Here is a 27,962-nt window from a genome sequence, read left to right on the forward strand (position 1 = left end):
AATTTTTCCTACTACCTAGTCTCTGCTAGAACAGCTTGCACCATTTAGTTTGCATTTTTAACAGAGTAACAACTACATGCCGGAATATCCTACTTCAAAAAATTAAAGTGGGCTTTTTAATGCCATATAAATTCATGTGAACTCTTTTTAAAACTTGACAGAAAGTATTTGTTATAAATTACAAGACTTTCTGAAGCATTTTTGATCTTTGAATTAATTTTAAAGAGTATGCAGCAATGAAGACGCAACTATTTTAAGAAGTGGGAATTTTGGAAAAGTAATTTATCAGTACTTTATTCTGAAATTCTTATTACACTTTATTGAACATACAAAAATTCAGTTCACAGATACATGGCCTTCTAGGCAAGAAGAACAATTTAAGGAAGACTTGTAGCACAAAAAAGTATGTTTAAAAATATTAGTACATGTGGCATCTTATTAGCTAGATATTCAATATTCTCAGTCTGATCTTAATTGCAAGCAGCTTTTTGAATTACATGTGTATTACATATATGAGTATTATGCTAGCATAATATGAATTAAATAAAGATCCCTTACAAATATAATAGCTGTTTTAAATATTCCTCAGAGTAAATCCTTCTAGGTAGATCTATGTGTATGTCTTCATGCATACATAGATACAAAAACGTGTGCACATGTGTGTGTAGGTGCTTTATACTGCCAATGAAAACACTGTAAAATACTGAAAATAACAACGGCACTATTAACGCTACCTTTGCTACACGTTGTTTTATCACAAGACAGCACCAGAGAAACAGAAAGGGAACTAACCACTTACACATCAGAAAACCAGTTTGTTCGAATTACTTTATTTTGCATCAGTAAGGTGGATTCAAATTAGAACTTGGTACCCTATTGTGGGGTTAAATACATAACACACAGTTGTGTTTACCAGTCAAAGCAAGAGGTGACCGTGTACATTTCATGTTAAACCTCAGAACTACTGTAAGGATGGAATAAATAGTTTCTCACTGGTATACTGGCTTTTGCTATGACAATACAGTGTACATATACAATAGTTCTTATACACTTCCTGCTCCAATAACATCTTGAACTAATGTGCAGACTGAAAAGCCCAGGCTCTTGCTTCCAAGAGGTGCTCTTGCAGTATTTTGATAGGGATAGAAATTTGAACTGTTAACATGGTGTCTCAGAACTATGACTAAATGTAGTACTTAGCTGGTATCTTTCCTTACCATCAAACAAACAGTCACTCTGCATATAAACTTACAGACCAAAAAATATTTGAGATTTCCTTTTTACATTCCCATCTCAAAACTGATCTACCTCTGCAATGCAAATTTTAGGGTAACGCTAGAGCCTGAATAGCAGCTGTCTTAAAATCTGGTATTATGATTTTTATCAACAGGCAGGCAATCTAAACGTAACAGTTTTCGTTCTCCAGCCTTTGTACTCCTTTCCATGCAAGAATGTAAATGGCCCCAGTTCAACAGAAACCTGTCCAACAGTAGAGACAGAAACCCCATTTTGGGTCCTTAATGAGGTCTCCAGAGCCCAAGGCAAACCAGTAACAAATTGTACTTTTGACACATTGGGAAGTGGGGGCTGTGAGGAAGGAGAAGAAAACCCTGGAGCTTGTCATCTGAAATTAATTGAACTTAGCTGTGCCAGGAAAACACTGGTAATAAACCCTCCCTATCTAAATTAAGGTTTTATACTGCGAAAAAAAAAATTAAATTTATGGCAGTAATTTTATCTGGGGTTTTTCACAAACAGTTTGCTGTTTTTCTTGCACTCAATAGAAAAATCCCAGAGGGATGATGCAGGCAGCAATAAGGCAGACTTCTAAAAAGATACCACTTAATTTCTCACTCCTTCCCTTGCACTGTTGCTCCTCTTCCACTTTTATTTAACTGAATATTAACTCTATCACTGCAATATGCTACCACAGGGTTTCTTGTTCCGTAAAGGTATTAATTCTCATGCTTCACAGGCCCCCTGAGAGAGTATTGTATCTCTGCAGGTTCATCACTCATTCCATCATTCTAAAAGATGTCCAGAGATACTGGACAACTTGAGATTAACAAAATGGCACCAAAGATCAAAATAGAAAAGATTTTAAAACATTAAATCTCAGCTTGGGCCAAAGGATAAACTTCCTCTATAACACTAACTGACATAACACTTGTTATTCCCTATGTGCAGCAGAAACAAAGTGAACTTTGATTTGGCAATTACTGAATACGTTTTGCTTCACCCACTTATGCATCTTATATCCTACTAAAAATCCAGCAACTAATACTCATTGCTTCTACTTAATATACAGCATCCAACCCCTTCTTCAAGCACTGGAAGAAAAACCTTGCAGTTTTAGTTTGTTCTGCAAACAAAAGCAGATTAGCCAGTATCTTTTGGCTTTATTTCTCTGATCTGCAGAAGGATGATAACTACAAGCTAAAGACATTTATAAGAAGACCTATATTTAAAAAATTAGCCATGCGTTGCACAAAACCTAATGAAATTATGGGTGACATCCTATACTGTTTCACTCTATCATAACAAAAAACTGTATCTATAGAGCTCACACATACATATACTGTGTCACTAAGATGCTTTTGGTATGTCAAAAAATAATTATTACCAAAGCTCTCAAAATTAATCATTTAACAAGCTGAGCCTCACACAGAGCTTTCACATCATCTGAAACATTCTGCTCCAGCAACTGAAGCCATGACTTTAATGAACCTGATCACCTCCATTTTAGGTCCACTACCTCCAAGCTGTTCCCTCATTTTGCACAGCACAGGAAAAACTCTTCCAGATTTCAATCTTGAGATTATTCTGGCTCCACTATTAATTTTTAAGACCATCTGAAAATGGAAGTAGACATACTGTCTACACTATTGAAGTGCTAGATCTCTCGCTGGCATGATTCTAATCTAGTTCAACTGGTACTGCCTTTCTCAAGTACTGCTTGAGAAAGGGTCCCCACAGGCCAGAAGCTGTTCTCCTCACAGGCAATGACGATGGTCAATCCATTCTGGAAACTGGAAGGAGTCTAATAGGATGGATGTGGCCAAACTGTGGCAATTCATTACAGGACTGAAGAAGAGACATTGGGACTAGTCAGATCTTTAATTTCTAGATACAGCTGTAGAATACTTGAAAAGGTTTCAAAAGTTTATTACAAAAGTTATCAGAAACAAATGTACTTTCTAGGCAGAATGATAAATTCACTAAGCTTTTTCAGCATTCCTAAGCATTCTCTAGGCTTGTCTTGCATGGTCATGTTTCTATGTGTTACATACAACACTTGCTCCAACTCCTGTCTTTTGTATACAGCTTACTTCACCCTTTGGCTAATACCCTCAGTTTAAAAGGCTTTCTTTACTTTAGAAGCTTATCTCCTATTCCACTCTTCTGTCCAAGCTTTCTAAGCCTCTTCAGTCTCTTCTGAGACTCACAGGCTGCACAGCTGTAAAGATCTTATTTAATCCCCCTGATAAAGCTCACACTGTATTTTTACAGAAAGTCTGGAGAAAGCCAGCTGCCTTTATCTAGGATGAAATAACCATTTTGCTATTTCAACTAAGAGCCATAAAATTGAGCTTAAGAAACAAAATAGTGTAAAATTTGTTTCCTTTTGAATACAGCAATTATCAGGCAGATTTTCTAATAGCAGCTTTGAGAGCGAGAGTGACACTGACAAGAACTCTTATAATCTGTATTTATGTATTAATCCAATTTATTATCCAGAGATGTACAAGAACCACTTTATGAATAATCTTGACTAACTGCCACATAGATCTGTCATTTCATTGGTTGAAAGAGTTCCAAATTGCACCTAACACAAATACTACATTGTTCTCACATCAACAAAACATCATTCCCAGTCCTGGTATAATTTGACTCATTTTAACTGAAGTTAACACAGCACATCTACAACCTGTAAATTGGTTGACCACAGAACTCATGTATTTGTCCAAACTCTTTAAGCATCTTCTAACTCAGAACAGCAATATGCTGCCAGAAGAGCAACAACTAAACCTATGGAGAGACTAAGGCCTGTCCAGAGCCAAGGATGGAACTTTCAGTCTTCACTCTTCTCTCCATCTTTCCTGTAGTATGATACAGGTTTCAGTTTTACTGAGAAAGAAAAAAACAAACAAACAAAAAACTACCACAAACAAAAAATCCCCTCTGTTTCTCTTTGCCCCCTCTGTCTACACGTCAGAGCACGTTTAAGCAATTAAGCCATGCAGGGTAAAATAAAAACAAAGAAAAAGCACAAATGTGACACAGTTTAAAACTATGACTCTCTGTCATTAGGCATAGCAGACCATCAAAAACTCAGAAGAAAAATGATTGATGTGACAAGATACAGGAACCCTACCAGAAGCAGTAGAGAAAAGGAGTACAGCAGCTCAGGAAAGGAAAGCTCAGTGGGCTCCAGGGAATAACAAGACCAGCACTTTCCCTCTTGACTGATGACTGGCCTGCACACAGTCACTAAGGGACTGAGATGAGGATGAGAAGTCTATTTCTGTTTAGTCTAAGGAATTTTGCTTTTCTCAGTTACTTACTATGCATATCAACAAGAACTATTCTTCACTCAGGAACTGGGAACGATCCTGCTGTCAAGCCAGTGGAAGATAGCTAATGGCAATCCAATGACTTGATGACTGTATCTCTACAACTGCAAAAAAGTGGGAGGAAAGTGAAAAGTACATCTCAAGCTTGATCCTTGGAATCCAGTCTATATCTAATTCAGCACATAGGTTTTATTTCGATAAGAGACTGGCAGAGTTTTCCACGCACTCAGCTGGTACAAGACTGCCAACTGCAAGTCAAAGAGGTTAAGAGAGAAAGGTGAGCGTCTCAGCCTCAAAAATCCCCACCTCAGTGCTAATCTTGAACTCAGAGCAGAGGAGGACCAGGAGGAAGCAACTGTCAACATTCAACAAGGCCTTCTGAAGGAAGATGAAGTAGCAATAGCATGCAAAACATACATTGTGTGTTAATCACTAGCCCAAGAAATCAGCTGTCTTAACACTTGATCTTCTGAACCAGGATGAATCATTTGCAATTCAGCCCTAGGCTGGAAACAATTTTAAAGCAAACCAAAAGCCATTCAGAAAATCCCAGGTAAAAACCCTCTTCTCTCCTTTATAAAAAGGTCATTAAAAAAAATGAAAGACACTGCTGAGAGAACTAAAAAGCTCAGTCCCTTCCTATCAGCCTTATCTGATGCACCTAGCATAAAAGCACTCTCCACTGTCTGTGACTCCTGTGGTGACCTCTGTTTTCTCTTAAGTACTATCAATACCTCAAGTAATCTCCATGGAAACTGCATACAATTTCCATGGTAACTGCATGCAATTCCTAGTTTTAACACCCCAAACAAATTCTTACCTGAATGAATGAAATAAAATTTGTATTTTAGCTCCTTATGCAGCAGTAATTCACTAGAAGCTAAAATGAACAAAGATATTCAAGTCCAGTTATGCTTGAAAGAAGAGGAGAATGGTAATTTTCCAGTTTTACAGCTGCTTTCAGAATTCTGCCTGAAGGATCACACTCATCAGTTATTCAGCTGCAAAATATTATTTCTATTTCATAGATTTTGAATACACGCTATTAAACCTATTAGATCAATAGTAATTCCTCCCATCTGCACTTAGGAAATTCATACAATGACCATAACATTTTTGATACTGAAATATTTCCTTTTTAAGGAATAGAGAAAAAAAACATATTCCACTTCTTTAACTGCATCATGGCAGTTGCATACAATGTAAGCCATGAAGCTACATAATGAAGATTAGATTATTTATTTCACCAAAATGACAATTTAAAATAATGGATCACTGTGTATACTTGAAAATAAAACAAAATAACAAGATGTTCTTCAGTGCTCTCCTTCCCCTCTGTATTTTTTTTTAAGTGTAACAACTACATAAAATTTATTGTTTGTTTTATGAACAGCTCAAACATTGATCACTCCTGGTACAAAATGGGAAAGTGTCAAGTTCAAACAGAGTAAACAGTCAAAGAAGATATATTTTTTAACATTTTAAAAGGATTTTATAAATGATATACACCAAAGAAATCCTTCAAATGCTCGAGAAGTTGGCAAAGAACAGTACTTCCTCCCACTCTTCCATAGATAAAATGTTTTAATGCCATCATCCCAAAACAGAACAATGCATCAAATTTTTAACTGAGGTTCAATAGTTGCTGAAACTAATAGAGGAAACGGGCTAGCTGGGCAGACACTCAGTTTGCATTCCTTTAAGCAATTTCCCTTACCCTATAATTTGGAAGATCCTTTAACAATAATTTTTGCAAGAAATGTGCACTGAACAAGCTCATAGTACAGAAAAAAAATATTCATTTAACTATCAAGTTGATAAATGCCTTTTTAGATTTATTTTAGACCCAAACTAATAATTGTCTAATACAGAAATCCAAACATTTTTTTTTATTCAGCAAGCCCAAATACTTTAGCAGACTCATAAAAAAAACCAAAAGAGATTCTCTCCAAAATGTAAGTATCTTATCTAAGTCACCTTATTTCTGATGACAAATACAAAACAACCACATTACAGAAATAAATACCAGTAAAATGCAGACTGTATAGTGCCCCTCGAACAAGATTGTCTAGCTCATCAGCACTTAAAAGATACAATTCCAGAGTCTCATCATCTTTTCAGTCTTCCAAATACACACCCAAGCACTTTTCTGCTCTTGGGGTTCAGAGCACTGTTTCTGAAAACCATAAAATTATAGAATGGTTTGGTTTGGAAGGGACCTTAAAGGTCATCTAGTTCCAACTCCCCTGCCGTGGGCAGGGACACCTTCCACTAGGATCACGTCTTTCAAAGCTCCATCCAACCTGGCCTTGAACGCTTCCAGGGAATGAGAATCCACAATTTCTCTGGTCAACCTGTTCCATTGTCTCACCACCCTCACAGTTAAAATAAACTCTTCCTTCCACCTAATCTAAAACAATTCTCTTCCAGTTTAAAACCAGTACCCCTCATCCTATCACTAAAGACCCTGATAAAGAGAACCTCTTCATCTTTACTCTGGGTTCCCCTTAAGTACTAGAAGGTTGGTATAGGGTCTTATCTTCAAATAATACTTATTTTCCCCCCAATAAAAAACAAATAATCACTTCTTGAGTTTAGGCCTTACCTGCACCCTGCCCTTGTATTGACTCCTCCAAAGAAATATTAATCTCTCCCATCACATGCATATCTCCAGTTTACAACATGAATGCTCCTAACAAGAAACAATTCCATAAGACAGAGAATTTAGCTGCAGGAAATCAGTTTGGGAAGCTATGTTGTAAGACGAGTCACCTGAAGTTCCCTAGCACTGTCACCGAATATAAAAAAGGCTCCTTTAAAAGGCATTCAAAACACCAGATTTAGGTCTATACTCTGTCAAAGTCCTGGAAGAGGTTCTCTGTTTTCTGTTAATTATAAGTGCAATGTAGCAAGATTAGCCTCCTAACACAATTTGTGTTACCTTACATTGGCCTCTAGAATTACTTTGCTGTGAAGTCAGCCACCCTGTATAGGAAAAAAGGCAGACTATTTCAGGGAAAAATTACACAGTTCTGTCTCATTACAAACGTGACACTAGTGATGTCCAAACAATTATTAAGTACCAGAAAATTAAATACATGGCAGCGTACTTTTCTGCAGAGCATTTCACATCAAAACTGAAGAGAGCACATGCACTTCTCCAGTGCTCACACTGATGCTAAGAAACAGATACATAAAGAAAGCTGGGTTAAGAACAGTCTCCGTAACAGAAGAATTCCTAATAACCGAACAGTTATGGAAAACATAAAGGAACCCTTTTTTGTCAAAGAAGGAACTAGTGACGTATTTTGGCATACTCTGTAAATCAAACTGTGGAAGTTAGAATTGACAAACATAACTAAAATTTGTTGGAGTCACAGAATCGTTGACGTTGGAAAAGACCTTTAAGATCAAGTCCAATCTTCTACTCAACACCTCCATGACCACTAAACCATGTCCCAAAGTGCTGCATCTAGTCCATTTTTTATCAACTCCACTACATCCTTGGGCAGCCTGTTTCAATGCCCCACCACTCTTCCTAATTGGATATTCTTCCTAATATCCAATAAGATGCCTACAAGATGGGCATTTTCTAGCTACTCTGCCATATCCATCAGAAAGACAGACATCTCTTTTGAATGATCAGAATAGTTTAGCTTTGATTATATTTGCATTCATAAGGATCGTGGCTGCAGACGCTTCTCCTGCTGGCTTCTATGTGTATCATTACTTCAAACCCCACAAGCTCAACTTGTGTATGGCATTGTGAACTTTTCACGGACATTTCATTCTCTACAAAATGCCAAGACACTGTCAATCCAGTGTGGAAACAAAGTATTCTAAATACCAAACTTGATTATTACGTTTATGTCCAGACGCTTGTGAAGAAGACCAAGCGGGTGCTAGATGCGATGGTGCTACTACATACTTGCGTGCCAGAGGATGGTAAAGAGCCTTTGCTGTCTTCTAGAGATCAGCCAATGCATATATGATGCAGATGAGGCACAGGAAACTACAAACTTTCCATAATACAAAGGATAAAAAGGTTTAAGAAATCTGAAAAAAAATTCTTAATAGTGAACAGCAGCTTCTGTCAAAATGATGAATTATGTGCTCTTCTGTGTAAAGTATATGAGAGTACAGTGAACCCCTTCTTCTTGACTGCAATTCAGTACTCATGAACTTGTATGACTACTGTTGATGATAGGAGGGACATTCTCTTATTACTAATCTGCAGTATGTCAATCTGCACCAAGAGGATAAAATACACTTATAGCTTACAGTTTCACCCAAGAGTGAATTATTTCATTCATTTTCACTCCAAACAAATAATACAGATTTGCCATACTGAAACATTTTGTTTCCCTTTCATTTACACACTTATCTACGAAGGCAAGATGAAATATAATGTAGGAAGTAATCTCTCTTTACAGTTGTTATATATGCTTTATAATTTACTACAAACTGCAATCATCAGCAATAACGTCTTCCAGCCCTTTGCCCTGTTTTGATCTAGTTTTTATCTAAACATATATTAAATCCCTCCCTAGAAAAAGGGGGATGAAATACAATCTGAATGTGAAGAGTGTTATGTATACACACCCACAGAGTGTTCAACCAGATTTAGATTTCAAATCTATTAAATCAAAATCAGTTCTCTTGTAAAAAGTAAAGCAAAATAACCCCTGCTCTTCAAAAAAAACCATTAATGTCATGAGTTAAACCAAAAAACTGTCCAACATCACTCAAAATCTTTAAAAAAAAATTATAAAGAAAATTGTCCTACTGATATTGCAATAAAAAAAATTAAATAGCCAAGCTCAGTAGTTCTTAGAAGTTAATTTCACCAGATAATAAACTTAATAATATGCACCGAACAATGTAGCTACTGTACAGAAACACCCTAAAGCGCAGCTAAAATTGACAGTATGCCTTTCACTATGTACTTGCAATCCATTCCTAATTTTTGCAAATGTCCAGATCTGTGACTTTCAAGCTTCAATTTCTGGACTTTAAAAAGCTTGTAAGATAAAAAGTAACACAATACTCTTTTTAATTAATTGTTGCTTTAAGTATAGTTAAAAATTAAGTTCACTACCTAAAGTCTAATAGCATAAAAAAGTGAGGGCATCTGATAAGTTAATGTGAAAATGAACACGTAGGCTCATATCACATGAAAAGTTAGTATAAATTGCTCACATACAAATCCTACACTTTCAAAAAATCAAGTATCTCAGAAAAAAGTTAAAGTTCCTCAAATTGACATGGGCTTTTCAGGATTTTTTTCAATCCAGTGCAATTGCACTTGAAAAATAAATCTGCAAAATAGCTGAAAAATTTGCTTCTTCCATCAACTCTATACTGTAAGACTTAAAAGCAAAATAATTATTTTAACTGCAAAAAGCTTGACTCATTTCAGAAGATTACAGTTCTACTCATTAACTAAAAAAAAAAAAGAACAAACAAACAAAACAAAACACCCAAACAAACCCCAAACCCTTTGCATTCTCATCCTCCCTCCAAAACTAGATACTGCATAACTTGAGGAAATCCCCAGATAGGTTTACAGTGGCTCCTTATGGGGGGGGGTGGGGAGGTGGGAGAGAAGGGAGAGAAAATAACCCAAAACAACAAACAAACCCCCCACACATTTGATTTTTAGTTTACGTATGTCAGAGAATTGATCTTTGTAAGCAATGTCAACCCAAAGAAATACTGCTAAATCTTACTTTTTTTAAGCTTCATCAGAAGAGTTGAACACACATGCAAGCCTCCTCTGAGTTTCACTGATAGTCAAAGAACTACGAAAGTCCAAGAATCTGTCATTTGTAAACCATTGTCAATATCAAGAAAAGAACAGTTGTGAAATCTACAATCTAAGTAGCCTGGGAGCTAACAAGCCTAATTTCTCATTAGTACAGTCTTCAAGTCTGCAAATGAAAGTAAAGTTTTTTTGGGTCGTAAAATGCCAGGGGCAGAGGATCACTGAAGTATTGCTCGTTGTTTGGAAGGGTGCTGAGGACAAAACAGCGTTGTTCAGTCACTCTGTAACAGCTTGGTGCACCAGTATCTCAAGTGCTCATGTACAATTCTGGTCCTCACATCTCAAGAAAAGCACAGAAGAGGGTACAGAGAAAATCAACTAAAATCATAGAGGCAACAGAGCAGACGGATCAAACAGGAGATGGTTGTGTGGGCCAGGCTTGACATTGTGCAAAAGGTGAACATGGTGGTATTATTCACCAGATCCCACAACACTGGAACTAGAAGACACCAAGTAATGAAGGAATTGTCTAAATATGTAAACTACTTAATTTTGCAGTGGCTAATGAGCTTTTGGAATTTGCTACCACTAGAAGCAGTTAGTAACAGCCCTACCACATAAGGACCTTACATAAATGAATGGATGAGAAATCTATGAACATATACTGACTGCATCAGAGGAGTATAAGGAGAACAGAACACAGAGGATGGTTGTGCTCACAGGCCCTTCATGACCAGCACCTCCTGCTCCTGGGGTCAGAGACAGGACACCGAGTGAGATGCCTGTTGATCTTGCACAGCAGGGCACTTATGCTAATGAGAATGGAGCTTGATTAGCCTATTTTGCAATTTGCCATTAAAAGAGACAGGGTAATTGAATTGAACGGAATACAGATTCAGAAATCAATATTTAATACACCTTCCATCACAGCCATTATTCTCCAACACAAACAACAAAGAAAATAGTATGAGGAAAAGTAATCAAGACACCACTTTACTGATCACTAATGATGTTACTTAAACTACCTAACATTTCCAAGATCTTTATTAGATCTGCAGGACTTATTTGTCCTAATCTTACAAATGAAAAACCTGTAAGAATGGCTTTGTGGTAAAAATCAAATCCCAAATGCAGAATATGGTGTTTTACAAAGACCACCCTCTCCAAGAAGACATTAAAAAAAATTAAAAAAAAAAAAACCTTCAGAGGCAGCCTAAAAATGTTAAATCACATGTGGTTCTCCTATAACTACTCCTGCTGTAAAAGAAAAAAAAAAATCTTTTAAAACATTTTTCACTTGCCCTGATTTTTTTCCCCCCACACACGTATTATTCTCTTTGTGTGATTTCTCTTTTCCATTGCTTTCTTTACTTCACTTACTCATCTACCATGCTTTCTCACACTTTCCGATGTCTTATTCCCTATAAATTTGATTCTCTACAGCACCCAATTTGTTAATTTTTATTTAGTGGCCTTTTCAGAATGATTTTCATTTCCAAGTCTGTGTGTCCTATCATCTTCCATATTAGGGGGCAAATATTCCTTTTGTGGAACAGAAAACTTTAAAAGCTGCCTCAAATGGAATAATCAGCCTAATCCTCCCAACACAGTGGAATGAGAGAAATCAAGTACAGTTCAAACTCAAGAAGCTTAAGCTCAACATTAGTTCTACAAGCTTCTTTTCAGGAGAAAAAGGACACTGCATAAAGCTCTTCACATTAATGGCTTTCACGTTCATACAATGATTTATACCTTTCTAACATGCTACACAAAAGAACTTGAGGTTTGTGAACAAAGAAATAACTCTAACCACAGACAAATTTGCTTTACTATAAAATTTTTAATGTCATCCAAATTATTCCACAACTGAGACTGGCCTAGTGTTGGTTAACAGATGGCATTACAAACTAAGAAACTAAAAAGTGAATCCACATAAGTCTATTACTTGGTTTTACATACACAATTTGAATATTCATAACATATATTTGTATGTGTGGTAGTGTTTCACACACATCAACAAACTGTGCCCATTATCTACTGAGAAATAGGAAAAAAGAGAAATGCTTTATACACTGGCATCAAATGACTTCAACAGATGGCCACCACTAATCAACAAACTAAAATAAAATGGAATTCTTACAAATTTGTCAAAACAACATTTCCTTTTCTAAGAAAAGTCTGTCATTGTAAACATATTTAGGGCAAGTTTTCGTAGTTAATTCTGTTAATTTTGAAGTGCAACAGAAACCACAGAAAACAATATTTTAAAAAAGACTGTTGAAGATTTGTCTTATGCAACATTAACTTTAAAATACAACTTGCTGTAGAATTATTATGAACAACTTGATAATTCAGTGTTTCGGCGTATCTTTATGCACCACTGTCAAGCTGACTAGCTACTGGTAATTTTCACCTATGACAGATCTTTTTTATGATATGAAACAGCTTGAAAACAGACCTAGAAGCGATTTACAGTTTAAGAAACTCATGACTACATCAAGATGTAGAACACACAGGAGTTCTAACTATACCACAACCCCCCCCTGCTTATTATTATATTAAATGTGAGAAACATGTCATTCAGGTATTTTTAAAAGTTGCTTCTTCTACACTATACACCAAAAAATAAGAATATACTGGATTTTGGGTTTTAAATTCATATGCCCCCAAAAATGCCCTGGCAGGCTCTCTCTCATTTCTCAGGTATTTCTATACAAGCCATATTGACCCTTCTGGACACATTTTTTCAGACAAATACTCATTTTTAGAGGATGAGTTGTCTGGCAAGTTGCCATCAACAGTTTAAATGCACACTAGCTTTTTTTGCTTTTCCTCAAAGCTAGAGTTGGGCTCTTCAGGTTAGGATAATTGCTATGGCAGAGACAGAAAAGAATTTGAGAAGAAAAAACCTGCCTTGATATCAAGTTCTAGATGAAAAATGTTATTGATTACCCCTGTAGAGAAATGAGCTTCTATATCACTAGGACCACACTTGAAGCTGAAATTAAAAGTGTAAGCTTAAGATCAAAGGCATACATAACTTGAAATGAAGAAAGGGATCTTTTAAATCAATAAACATTCTGTCCTAGACAAAGCAATAGCTTTCTTGATCCTGTGTAGCTGGTCTAAATTGTCTGAAAAGTCTGAGACCTTATCTAAGGAAAAGGAAAAAATGTCAGATTGACTACACATTAGAAAAAAAAAACAAAAAACATTTAAAGACTGATAGAAAGATAGTAAAACACCTCCTAGCCCTTAAAATGGAGACTTGAGGAAATTATTTTCTTGTATTTCACAAAGTTAAAACATAAGGTATTGGAAACATGCCAATAAAGATTTCTCAGTATGACACCCTCCAGTAGAAGTGATTAGCTCTTCTCCCTGCACCCCCCACAAAAAAAAACAAAACAAAACAAAAAAAAAACAACAACAAAAAACCCACCCACAAACCAGAAAACTGCACGTCTGCAGTGAAAACTGATTTATGAAAGTAACATTAGTGAAAACCCTTAAAGGTCTGGAGGGACATTTCAAAACTACATCCTTTGAGTATTGTTTCTTTAATACAAATCAAGATAATTTAATGACCAGAGACATAAGTAAAAATTATCACTGTATTACATATAGTATTTGAATTTTAAAAAATATTTTAAGATTTCAGTTATCTAGAAATGATGAAAAGCTAATTGATATTGCACACTAAGGGTTGGGTTTTTTCCGTAAACTCTGAAATACCAGCATATCTGCACAGTTGGAAATAAAATATTTACACAGCAGTCAACACTTCCCAAAGCACTGTACAAATAAATAATCAACAAGTTGCCTATGCAACCATTTCTATTTTTCAAGTGCAGTAACTAAGGCAAAGACGGTTTCAGTTACCCAAGTTTAATCATTCCATTTTCAAGAACTCATTTTATAAGGATATTAATGTCTTAGAGCTGAAAAAATTTTAAAGTATTTTAAAGCCTGTATTTTTCAGTTAGGTCAGTGAGTAATGCAGTATGATTGCAGTTTAAGTTGAAGCAACAGTCAAAAGGTTTTTTTTTTGATGGCTATGTTGTTTTTCTGAACACCTCCATTCTCTACTGGGGGAGGGGAGAGGATGCAGAATTGCTTGCCTAAAAGAAGCCAGTGCTAAATCAGACGTGCAGACAGATTTCTTTCCAGTTTATCTCAAGTACCTGGGACTGCTTCAATTGATTTTCCCTTGTTTCTTAAATTGAACCATATTCGGAACATCTTTTAGTAACTTATTATCCACAAAGTTTTCACCAAACACAGGAAAACTGCAAAATGGGTCTCTACTACAGATAAGGATATCAGAGATGTACTAGTGAGACACTGCTGCTTAATCAGTAGCAAATTTCAATGAGTGAGTCTCCCAAGCACGAAGAAAAATAAAATGACTGCACAATCATCAGTACAAAGCACAGGTATCTGAGGCAGCCCCAAGAACAGAACGAAAGAAAAAAAGTCTTGTCTAACCTTTACTTGAAAAATCACATCTCTTCACATGTTACTACATACAAACTAATTGTGCACAAATACCAAAATTTCTTAGTTTAGCACTGTGATAGTACTGAAACATTTACTGTTTTTTACATCTTGCTTTTTTCAATGCTCAGGGTCTACAACTTAATTTGTCTCCACTCAGGCAGAAGATTACAAATCATGTAATCATTAGTAGCTAAAACTGCTGAAGCACTGAACAAAAACCCCCACCCAATGTTATCACTGCTTAATAAAAGGAAAGTGAAGACATGCTCTTTGCATTAATAAATACATTTAATATGCCTTCTAAAGTAAAAAATTTGACACCACGCTTTAAGCAAAACACAGAGAACTTAGACATTATACCACTACTAAATCAACCTACTAGGCACTAGAAAATCCAGTGGGTTTTGATTTAAAACAAAACCAAGAAAAAGGTAATACTTAAATAATTTCCCACATTTAAACATTATTCTATAGATATCCATCAGTTCTTTTAATACAAACATAATTGAGACTTTGCTTCTGATTTAATGTTCCTTCTCTGTACTTTGTCTCTCTATAGCAAAAACCTGCAAATCATAAATCTGGGTACTTTAGTACACAAGCACAACATACACTAGGAATAACACCTTCACTAAAGAAGTTTAAACAGAAAATAATTAAGTCTTTTAAACTTTTATTACAGTGACACCTTGTGGCTACAGTTTGCTTATTTTGAGACAGGATTTTTCATTTTCTTGTTTTAATGAAGCTCTTCAAAATTAGATGAAGTAAAAGTACGAAGCTGCAGAACAGAAAGGAAAGGATGAATCAAGTGAGAAGGATAAAGCAAAAATCTGCATGGCCTGTTTAAAGATCTTTAGAGGTATTCACATTTATGTAATGTATTTGCATTTTTTATTCCAATAAAATGAGCTGTTGCTTAGAATAAAAACTCTGAATGTTATTTCCATTAAAAAATCTGCCTTTTTTTTAGTAACTACTGCTGCTTACCCATATTTAAACTGATATTCACAGGAGTTAAGAGAAATATCCTACAAGCAGCTCTTCTATTATTTTTATCACTGATTTTTTTGAAGCATAACACAATCCAGTACCAACAGGACTATGGTCTGAATAAATGCTATATAAGAAAGCACTAGATTTTTAATATAATCATGAGCATGGTATTTATTATTCCAAGTCAGTGGCATTCCCTTCTACACTGCCTGTTAAAAGGGGAAGCTGGAATACCTGTGAACCCAACACGTGTTACTTTGACAGGACCTGCTTACACGGCTATTTTCTGTCTCCCATCTTTGCTCTAAAGAACGTTTTCAGCTCCACATAAAAATTGCTGGAAATGCAAACAATTAAACTAGAATCAAAATAAACTTTAAAAAACAAAAAACCAAACAAAACAACAAACAAAAAACCCCAAACAAACAAGCACAAAAAACCCAGTACTATATTGAAGAGGAGAAAGTTACTTTTCTTTCTTATTTGTTTTTTCTGCATAGTATATACAGCTGTTTGATTTTTGAAGCTGGTGGAATAACGTATTCTGAAATAATTTAAAACAAAAGTCTGAAATATAATTATCTCAATAAAAAAGGTATTATATGTAGCACTTTTTCTAACAAAAAAATCCCCTCCAAATACAGCACACCCTTTTTACCTCTTACGCTAAGCTTCAATGCCAAAGAAATAATCTTTCTTGGACAATCAGCTTGTATATAAGTCCAGATTACACCCTACAAAACACAAATGAAACATCTTCTGTGTGTGAGAAAACATGAACATCTTCTCATCTCCTTTTCTTTAAGGAATGTCAGTCTTTGCTCACTACCCTTTCATTTCAGATCCATTAACCTACACAGTTTATGGCCAACAAAAGTTCTTCTGAAGCCATTAAAAGACAGACTGGAGCAAGCAAGTACATAATATAAAAAAAAAAAAAAAAAAAGACTGCAAATAACATTATCACATAATTTCCCTGATTCTGTAAAATCCATTTCAATGCCTTCGTATATGCCTTGCCACATACAAATTAACTTTCACAAGAAGCACAACAATGTCTCTAACTCTGACACTATTGTGAGTATTCCACAATGTTCCATATAGCAAAAAAATGTTGTGATAAAGTCATGACACACATAATACAATAAATGACTCATTAAGGAGACTGAACTGGTCTTAATTCATTCTAGTATGAATTACTTACTTCAGTGAAGAACTAACTGCCAGAAGGTTGCCCTCTTCCCAGTTAGTATGAAAGAGTTAGTGCTTGTAGATTTAAAAAGGGAAAGATTCATTCAAGAGAAAAGTAAAAAGTTGGTGGGTTGGGGATTTTGTGGGGTTTGTCTGTTTGTTTTTTTTCTTTTAAGAAGCCAACCTGCACACATGTAAATACAAGATACACTCCATCAATTTTTACGCCTATGGAAATATCTGAAGAGCTTCTTAAAACTCAGGAGAACATGTTAGTTCAGCCCTTGACAGCTCTCCTCTTCTGTAACTAATATTTATATGAAAGGTAACTCAAAAAGGCAAATAACCTTGCCTAATGTTACTGGGCTCATATTCTCTTCATAATCTGTATTTGAACAATTGCTCCAGCGTATCACACATAAACAGTCTGTCCTTCAGCAACGTGTACAGCATCTGGCATGCTCTATTCTTTTGCTTTGGAAAAAGGTGTGCAAATAAAAACACAGCCAATGACCCTCGCCTCCAGTCCTTTGTTGCTCCTCAAAATGTCATCATCATCCCGTACAGTTATGTAACACATGCGAGTGCTTTGCTGAGTTACATTACAGCTTTTTCATCATCTGTGGATAATCTGGTAACAATTTCTTTCTAGCAAAGTACATTAAACATTTTAAAAATATCTGCCCTTTGATAAGCATGCATAACTTATCTGTAAAAACAATATCAAAGAATAGATTCTGACATTTTCATATTAGCTAATACTTTAAATCTGTGCTCACAACACTAAAGATATCTCTTTCTCAGATGACAAAAAAAAAGGCTATTTATTTTAGGATTTGTTTTGCATATGCTAGAAATACCTACTTTAACTCATTTAAGTAAACAAACTACTTTAAACACATAATCACAATCCCCTAAAATTCAGGACATTTAAAACAGTTAAAAACAGTTAAAACAAAAAAAAATTAAAAACAATTTAGTACTCTTCTTTCTAAACAGTCTTCATTAAAAGCCACATATACACCTGTATCTAGTGGGGTCCCTCAGGGGTCAGTATTGGGACCAGTACTACTCAGTATTATTCATCAACAACCTGGCTAAGGGAACAGAGAGCACTGTCAGCAAATCTGCTGATGACACAAAACTGGGAGGAACAGCTGACACCTGAAGGCTGGGCTGCCATTCAGCAGGATCTAGTCAGGCTGGAGCTTTGGGCAGGGAGAAATTTAATGGAACACAATAAGGACAAGTGTAGAGTCTTGCACCTGGGAAAGAACAACCCCATGTGTCAGTACAGGTTGGGGACTGACCTGTAAGAGAGATGCACAGAGAAGAGGGACCTGGGGGTCCTGATGCATGACCATGAGCCAGTAATGTCCCCTTGTGGCCAAGAAGGCAAATGGTATCCTGGTGTGTATTAGAAGGGTGTGCAAGAGGTTCTCCTCCCCCTGTACTCTGCCCTGGTGAGGCTACATCTAGAATATTGTGTCCTGTTCTAGGCCCCTCAGTTCAAGAAGGACAGGGAACTGCTTGAAGTAGTCCAGCGCAGAGCTACAATGATGATTAAGAAAGTGGAACATCTTCCTTATGAGAAGAGACTCAGGGAGCTGGGGGTCTTTAACTTGGAGAGGAGCAGACTGAGAGGAGACCTCATTAATGTTAATAAACATTAGAAGGGCGAGTGTCAGGAGGATGGAGTCAGGCTCTTCGCAGTGATGTTCAATGACAGGATAAGGGGCAACGGGTGCAAGCTGGACCATGGGAGGTTCCACATGAAGATAAGGAAAAATTTTTTCACTGTGATGGTGTCAAAACACTGGAACAGGGTTCCCAGAGAGGTTGTAGAGACCTGTGGAGACCTGCTTGGACACATTCTTGTGTGACCTGTTCTAGGTGATCCTTCTCTGGATCTTTCAAGGTCCCTTCCAACATCTTAACATTCTGTGATTCCGTGATATAAAAGTCTCAAATACGAGTATGTACCTGTGTATAGACTCTCTCACTCAAAGCCTCATTTCTGGAAATCATGTGGTCCAAATCCCTGATCAAAGTAGAGCCAATCTTCAAATTAGACCTAGTTTTATTTACATTAATATTAAAAAAAAAAATTAAGTTCAACTCCTGAAAAAATTGTCAGCAATTTTAGATCTGTAATTGGGTACAGAATAGGTAAAAAAACCCACAACAGTAATAACAGTAAATCACAGCTACAGTATTTTTATGTTTGACTAGCAAATGCGCTCTTACTATAACATAGGCTTCAATTCACTGATGTAAAGAGAGATTACAGAATAGCCTTACCTAAACTACCCTGAATTATGATGTTGATTCATAACTGAGAACTTACATTGCCTTAAGGTTACTTCTCCATAACAATAAGTACTCATGAAATTATGCTGCTACATGACTTTCTTTTTAGTTCTTTTACTTGTTCTTTAAAGCACCTCCAGGGAATTCTCTACCATTTTGTGGATATGATAATGAGGAACAAAGATTTACAGAAAATACTGTAATGGAATAATGGAGCAGTACAGAAAAAATGAGAGGCATGAAAAGGGAAATTTATGCTGTAGTTACCTGGACAACTGCATAGTCAAAATACCTGCTAAAATAAAACTGCAAGGGGGTGGTTTCCAGATATGCTTCTGCATGCAATCAAGAAAATGCATAGCTATGGATACAAAAACACCACATGAGAACAGACTCCCTCCTGCTAATTTGCTTTTCCAATAGAAGGCAAGTCACTTACAGAGGATTAAGACATCACTCGAGAGCTAGAACATACAAGTAGTCCTTTTGTACTAAAAAATGAGCACTTCTTAAACTCTGGAATAGCTTTCTCCCCTCCACTCCTCCCTCTCTGCAGTTGCAGTGCAAGGCTATAGAGCCTTCACCAAAACAGACCAATGAGGCTCTTAAAACATAGCATGCACACACACACACTGATGAAGACAGCTGACATAGGGATGACAAACAGATCAATTGATGCTGAAACAGAGAAAAATCACTTTTAGACAAGTTTTTTGAAAGAAGATTAAGGGCAGTCCCACCATTGCAATCTAGACCTCTTCAAAGGTTCTTGGTAACAAGATAGAAGCAAAAAAGCTGTCCTTGCCAACAATCCATCCATTTCACATCATGATAAGGTCACATATATACACAAAACCAGGAAATGTAAAACACAAATTCCACAAGGCATTTCATTATTGCTAGATGATCTATCACAGATACCTTTAAGCACAACACAAACTAAGGGACAGTGGCAGCTATTCCAGAAAGAGAAAAGAGTAAAATCAGAATCAGAAGAATTTCAAGTCGGTTACATTCAGTATGAACTTCCTAAAGACAGGGAAACTGAGAAAGTTTTCTGAAGAAGGAAAGACACCTAAGTAACCCACCAGACTCTCTCCCCCCATAGACTACAACTGCTTGCCAGTAATCCCAGGTTGCAGAGCAGTAGGGAAAAAAAAAAAAAACAAAACACCACAACAAAAAGAGAGAAAGAAGTTCTCTGAGAAAAAGAAAGCACTTCTCCTTGGGGATTCCAAGAGCTGCTGTGCTGATTAAAAAATTATTACTACAGGATAGTGCATTTCCTCTTTGGGTCTATGACCCAAAACCTAATAATCTTAATCTACAGATTGTGGCCTCTCTCTTCATAAACTCAATTCAATGTTTTGGGAAGTCAGCTTCTACGTGATCATAAGCTCTGTCCAGAATTCCCAGCACATACATAAACAGACACCATTCCCTCAATAATTATTAAACCCATCTATCTGCCTTGGTTTACACAAACCATTGCTGAAACCTCCTTAGCTCTAACTCCCACATTTCACAAGTGTTTAAAACACTCTTTCAATGCAACAGCAAAAAAAGTATAAAATACATAAAAACACACTTTTAACTTCTATAGCAAGTACTTGAATGCATTTAAAACATTTTGGCAGTGAAGGAATGATGTTCACAACTGAATGAAAAAAAAATGCATCAGCTCAGAGGAAAAGTGAGTTAACTAAAAAAAAAAAAGAAAAAAGAAAGATATATAGTTAGAGGCACTAGAGTTTTCAAAACAGGATGTTTGGGTTTTTTGTTTTTTTTTTTTTTTAAGATGATGAAAGTTGTGTATATTGTACATGATTAGAAATATATAACGCAGCAGCAAAATCTAGCAACTTAGTCTGGTTCTATATTATTTAATGATAGCCATGCAATGTTACATTGATGAACTAACCTGCAGACACGGGCAGGAAAATACAGGTTCTGCCAGGAACGACAGAGGTATTTAGAGTGATCGATAACCCGAATCCAGTCTAACTCATCCATGGACACTTCAATGTAGTAGGAATAAGACCTATGGATTGTCAAAAACCACTGGTTAGAAATACAAGCAGTCACGTTTTAGGTATTAAATTTTACACTTTTTTCCGGATTTTCAGTTGTGCTGAAATGAAGGCTATTTGTTCCTACTCACAAACCTGTATCTAAGATATCTAAAAGAGGTCTATGTTTTCAAACAAGCTTTAAAAATGAATTCATATGCAGTTACATTATATCATGTTTTCAGAACGACTTACAATATCCTAACACTCGTAATCTACACTAATTATACCACTGTCCCTCAAAAAAAACACAATGGAGACTTTCAACTCAGTCATACAAATAATCACTTGTATTCTTTCTGCAGGAAATAAATCTAAAACACCAGTGATACAGTTATTTCTATTCCCATATGACAAAACAAACAAACAAAAACCAAAACCATTTACTTGGTCAAAACTGCAAATTCAAATCCTTCACTAGAAATAAATTTATGATAATTTTCTTACTTCAGACCCCTTTGGTTTTTCATGATACACTGTTAAGTCTGTCACCAATTACTTACACATCCCAAAATTATCTCAGCAAACCTAAAACAATTAAAAATAAATTAAAAAAATAATCACCAATGTCCTCCTTATGCTTATCAGTTATGTCTAACCTTATACAGAAAAGTAAAAGCCACTGCTATTTCCATATTACACCTACAACAGTGACACTCATATTGAAACAGAAACTCCATTTGTGGATCAGCAAATCAGGAAATCTTTCAGAACATACTGTTACCCTTAACATACAAGTCTGCAACACTGACAGGCATTTCAACAACACCATGTTAGCTCTAATCCTCCTTTCACACTGACCTAAAAAAGTTCCATCTACATTGTTATAGATAGACCTTTTATGTTAAACTTTGGTGCCGTCGTTAACATTTCGAATTTTTGCTGAGGACTTCAAGGATTAGATGTCTAAAGCTGTGTTGTTTAAAAATTCCTAAGAAGTTAGACAACAAGCACAATCACAGAATGTTAGGCATTGCAAGGGACCTTTAGTCCAACCACCCTGCCAAAGCAGAATCACCTAGGACAGGCTACACAGGAATGCATCCAGGCAGGTTCTGAAAGCCTCCAGTGAAGCAGACTCCACAATGTCACTGGGCAGCCTGTTCCAGGGCTCCATCACCCTCACCATAAAGAAATGACTCCTCATGTTGAGGTGAAATCTCCTGTGTCCTAGCTTGTACCTGCTTCTCCTTGTCCTATCACTGAGAGCCACCGACAAGAAACTGGCACCTTCATCTTGACACCCACCCCTCAGATATTTATAATGCCGATTTATGCACTTAAAATGGTAATGCAGAGTCTTTAAGATGTCAATTGCATAATCAGCTTCCACATTCACACCAACCAGATGTGTAATATTGACAATGCATAAAGTGTTTCAGCAACATTATTATTACTGTTCTATGCATATGTGACCAAACAAGGCTCAAGCACTTCAGAGTATATATAAGCAGTTTTGATCCAAAAGTTACTGTCTGTCCTCTGTGTGGTGAGAATCCAGTGATTTTCACACCCCCATCACATCAATAATCTAAATATGTAGCCAATATACAACATGATTTTTCTGTTTGTTTCTGAAGGCACCAAGCAAAGAAAAAAATTATCTCAAAAACTACAGTTCCATTATACACACCACTATGTCTTTTACTTTTTTTTAAGGACAGCATCTTTTTTTTTACAGAGTAAAACTGGTGAGCTACTCTCCATAGCACTTTAATATGTAAGATTGCTGTCTGGCTCTGTATTCCCTATATTCTTCCATTAAGCAAGCAAAGATAGCAATAAATTCCCTTTTCTAAGCCTCCTCCTCTTAAAACAGCAAGTTCTTCAGCATCTCCTTGTACATTTTATGTACTTAAGCCCTCATCATCTTGTGTCCTGCTGAACTCACTCCAATATGTCAGTATCTTATGATGAGGATCCCACAAATGGACCAATGTTTATAAATACTTCCTTTCCCATTTTTTATAAACAGTTATGCTACTGGGGTAGAGGGTGCAACCTGACTATTCCAGTACTATACCCAGTAAGAAGCAAAAGAAAATCCAATTGCAAGTTTTCTACAGAAAACAAAAAAATTCAGGATGACACAGAAACAAGATCCTATACCCACTGTATCCTCAATGTTTTATGAAGACAAAAAATTCTAGAGTAGATGTTCAACTTGCCTGATATTCTGCCAGAAACAATGGTTTCTTCTACAAATTTCAGGGGAAGGGCAAAGGACATCAAGCAACAAATATTTTTTTAATAAGTTGTCCCAAGAAGAAAGGTTTTACTCCGAGTTTCAGCAGCTGCCAATTCATGCCTTGCAGATGAGGGCATTTTACCTGTTACAAGCTCTCTAATACTTTTTCAAATATCATAAAATTGGTTGATAAATGCTTAAAGTTGTGTTGATCCTTTGGTACAAGTAGTACAATATTGTATGAAGTAGTTCCTTGATTTACTTTTCAATTTTTCCAAAAGGAGTAGAGTATAAGCATAGATTTCAGTTGAACTGAAGAAGGAGAATTTATTTGAAACAATTAAATAGCTAAAAATTCATGTGACTTGTTTTGCAAATTCATATTTTAAAAATAATCAATAAAACATTAGCACAACCTGTTCTAAGATAACATGGCTTAGTTAAGAAAACACACAACTCTTTTGAAGTTCTATACTGTTAGTCTGGACGTATTATAAAATTAATCCTTTACTAGGAAGCTAATAATACGTTAAAACTGTAAGTAACTTCTTAAATTGTTTTTAATAGAAAATTTCTCTTGAATACCTGCATGAGCTGTCTACTAAACAGTCAAATTTTGGCATGGCAAGTTATAAAATTAATATATTTTTCACAGAAAAAGAACCTTGCCACTCTCCTCTTTAGGCAGTCACTGAATTGTTCAAATGTGCAGGCTTTCATCTTTCATGCATTCCATAATAAATTAAAGTAGATACGCATCAATTGACTAAAGCATCCATAACGCTTCCCCAGTCTCACCAGGAAGTGTCTTCTAATAACTACTGTAGTTGGCTGGTAAATCACATTCACATTTTGCTGTCTGTGAATTACTGTCTAAGTGTGTTATATGTGACCGATTTTTATGTATCAAAAAAACCTGAACAAACATTAAGGAGACTCACATGGTTAAGTAGGGAACTGCTGAGCAAACTCAAGTGGAAGAAGAGAGTCTATAGATCATGGAAGGAGGGGCTGGCCACTTGGGAGGAGTCTAAGACTGTTGTCAGAGGATGTAGGGAGGCAACTAGGAAGGCTAAGGTCTCCTTGGAATTCAATCTTGCAAGGAAGGTCAAGGACAACAGAAAGGGTTTCTTCAAACACATTGCAGGAAAAAGTAACACTAGAAGCAATGTAGGCCCTCTGCTGAATGAGGTGGGTGCCTTGGTGACAGAGGATACAAACAAGGCAGAGTTACTAAATGCCTTCTTTGTCTCCATCTATACTGCTGGAGGTTGTCCTCAGGAGCCCCAGACCCCTGATGCTGCAGAGGAAGACATGACAAAGAAGGAGTTTTCCTTGGTTGACAAGGATTGGATTAGGGAACAGTTAAGTCACCTGGACATCCATAAATCCATGGGTTCTGATGGGATGCAACCACAGGTGCTGAGGGAGCTCACAGAGGTCATTGTCACACCACTCCCCACTGTCTTTGGTAAGTCGTGGCAGACAGGAGAGGTGCTTGAGGACTGGAGGAAGGCAAATACCACTCTAATCTTCAAAACGGGTAAGAAGGAGGACCCAGGTAACTATAGACCACTCAAGCCTCACCTCCTTCCTTGGAAAGGTAATGGAGCAACTTATCCTCAGCACTGTCCTTAGACATATGAAGGACAATAGGGTCATTAGGAGCAGTCAACATGGTTTCACCAAGGATAGGTTGGGGACTGACCTGTTGGAGACCAGTGAAGGGAAAAGGGACCTGGGTGTTCTGGTGGATGGAAGGTTGACCACAAGCCAGCAATGTGCTCTTGTGGACAAGAAGGCCAATGCCATTCTGGGGTCTATCAGGGGTATGGTTAGTAGGTCAAGAGAGGTTCTCCTCTCCCTCTACTCTGCCCTGGCGAGGTCACATCTGGAATACTGTGTCCAGTTCTGGGCCCTTCACTTCAAGAAGGACAGCAACCTGCTTGAAAGAGTCCAGCACAGAGCCATAAAAATTATTAAAGGAGTGGAACATCTTCTTTATGAGGAGAGACTGAGGGAGCTGGGGCTATTTGGTTTGGAGAGGAGGAGAATGAGGGGTGACCTCATTAATGTTTATAAATACGTAAAGGGTAAGTGCTGAGAAGATGGAGTCAGGCTCTTCATGGTGATGTCCAAGGAGAGAACAAAGGGCAAGGGGTGGAAGTTGAGGCATAGGAAGTTCCATGGAAACATGAGGAAATTTTTTTTTCCCTGTGAGGGTGACAAAACTCTGGAACAGGCTGCCCAAAGAGGTTGTGGAGTCTCCTTCTCTGGAGATATAACAAGACCTCCTGGATGTGTTCCTGTGTGATCTGGTATAGGTGATCTTGCTCTGGCAGGGGGGTTGGACTAGATGATCTTTTGAGGTCCTTTCCAACCCCTAACATTCTGTGTTCTATGAAACATTCCTTCAATGTCTGGCATGTAAATATGTAAAAAATATGGTTTCTACAGAACTAGAATATTATTCTTCAAACTAAAATAAAAGCATTTGGAAACTAAGTAGCAAAAAGAAGACAACAATTTAAATTATGTAAACTTTCACTAGCAATATAAAATAATGACAACAGAAAATATGCTGAAATGTTAAGAGGTAGTTTAGTATCACAAAATATGGTCCAGAGTACAAATAACCAAAGTTGCATTTAAAAAACAGGGTGTTATTAAATAAATTCTGTCATTGTCATCTCCAACACTGTATCATGCTGGGTTTATAAATATTTAATGAATTTTTCACACTGATGTATTATCACCAGTGGAAAATGCATTACCTTCACTTCTTATGTCAGCTTGGCACCTACCGACTATCTCTGTCCCACAGGAGTATTCGTATGTGGTTGATTATTGATGGCTGGCCCAGTTTGATTTCAATTCCAGAACGGCAGTCGTCATCAATCGGGTGTCGAGAGAAGCCATGATCCAAGTCATAGTTCTGAGTATCCCCATCTAATAAAGCAGATTTCAGCTCCCCTTTTACTACCTGTGCTCCATACTTCATCGTTGCAATATTTTCCCCTGGTACTAAGAAGAAAAGGAAGTAATTCTTAATTTGTATACTCTTATGTTGCAAATTTGATGTTCTGAACATCAACTGTATTAGGTCAGAACAAAGATTTACTGCCAGTATCTTTTCTTGTCCACAAACACATGCTCAAGGAAAACAGCAAAAAACAAATGAAAACCACAATCAAAAACAGAATGAGAGACATTTAGACATTTTGTGTCTTCCATTTAATTGGATGCCCCCTATGTTTTTTATGGTAATAATGAGTAGTGATAATTTACTAGCAGTATGTAGTGCCTATATCCTCAGTCCCTTTCATGATTTTACAGAATTCTATTGCACCTTCCTCATCCAATTATCACTTTCATCCTGGTTTTAAAATTCTGGTCAATTTAGTCTCTTGCTGTGATCAACTTCTAACCATAGCTCTAATACTTTTTATCAGTCTTCCCAATTCTTTTGTTCTAGTATCAGTTGGAGCATTTTGGGTTTTTTGAAGAAGAATTAAGTTAAAAATCAGACAAAATATTCAAAACATGGACATATTATGAATTTACATAGTGGCATATACAGTGGCATAGCTATACAATCTATTTTGATACTATACAAGCTTCCAACACTCTGCAAAGCTAGACAAACCTGAAAGAAGTGGGAGACTTTCGACTACTTGGGCTTTGACCCAGCATGGCTCAAAGCAAGTTTTTTTATGACAGTATTTCACAGTAATAAACCCATTATGTAACTGAGGATAATGATTCCTAACTCTAACTAGAAAACAAATAATTGGTGAATCATCCTGCTGAAAAAAAAAAAAAAAATTAACAGTCTTGTTTGAAAAGAGAACCTAGAAAACATGATCTGAAAGCTAAACAATGAAAAGCTGCCCCTGGACAGCTCAGGCAGGCTGGCAAGAGAACTATTAATTTTAACAGGATGTTAAGTTTAACATCTAAAGAATAGAATTTGAAGTGATAAAATATTAACAGTGTTGTAACACTGCTACATAAAATAGCACAACTATGAAACTATGTGGTCATTGATGTTTCCATAAACAGAGAAAATCCCAAGAGCATGAACTAGTACTAAAACAACGCGGAAATTCCATTCTCTACAAGGCCGTGATTTTGACAAAGCTCAAAACTCTGAGATTTGGAGCATATTGAGACATAAATATGCAGAAAAAAAAAGAACTAAAAAAACACTGCTTAAGTTTTTCAAATTTATCTACTGCATTGTCAATGGAATGCCTTGCATGAAAAGACTTTTACAATATTCCAATATTAAATTTATGTTTAAATATTAGTATCTGTAACTTCTAAAAAAGAACAAAGGAGATACGCAGTTCTGAGAAAGCATTTATTTT

At 36.4% G+C, this 27,962-nt stretch overlaps 1 protein-coding gene across 1 annotated transcript in view; it reads right to left on the reverse strand.

The window, feature by feature from the left end:
- The window catches only part of BTBD9 (BTB domain containing 9), a 109,306-nt gene that overhangs the window by 76,708 nt on the left and 4,636 nt on the right, over nucleotides 1-27,962 (reverse strand). The window contains exons 4-5 of the mRNA XM_054396403.1: nucleotides 26,397-26,616; nucleotides 21,257-21,376 (exon numbers count right to left, since the gene is read on the reverse strand). Of these exons, the coding sequence (XP_054252378.1) occupies nucleotides 21,257-21,376; nucleotides 26,397-26,616 (340 nt within the window). The remainder of the gene's footprint in view (nucleotides 1-21,256; nucleotides 21,377-26,396; nucleotides 26,617-27,962) is intronic.

This window comes from Indicator indicator, chromosome 2 (genome assembly GCF_027791375.1).
Source record: "Indicator indicator isolate 239-I01 chromosome 2, UM_Iind_1.1, whole genome shotgun sequence".
Classification (NCBI taxonomy): Eukaryota; Metazoa; Chordata; class Aves; order Piciformes; family Indicatoridae; genus Indicator; species Indicator indicator.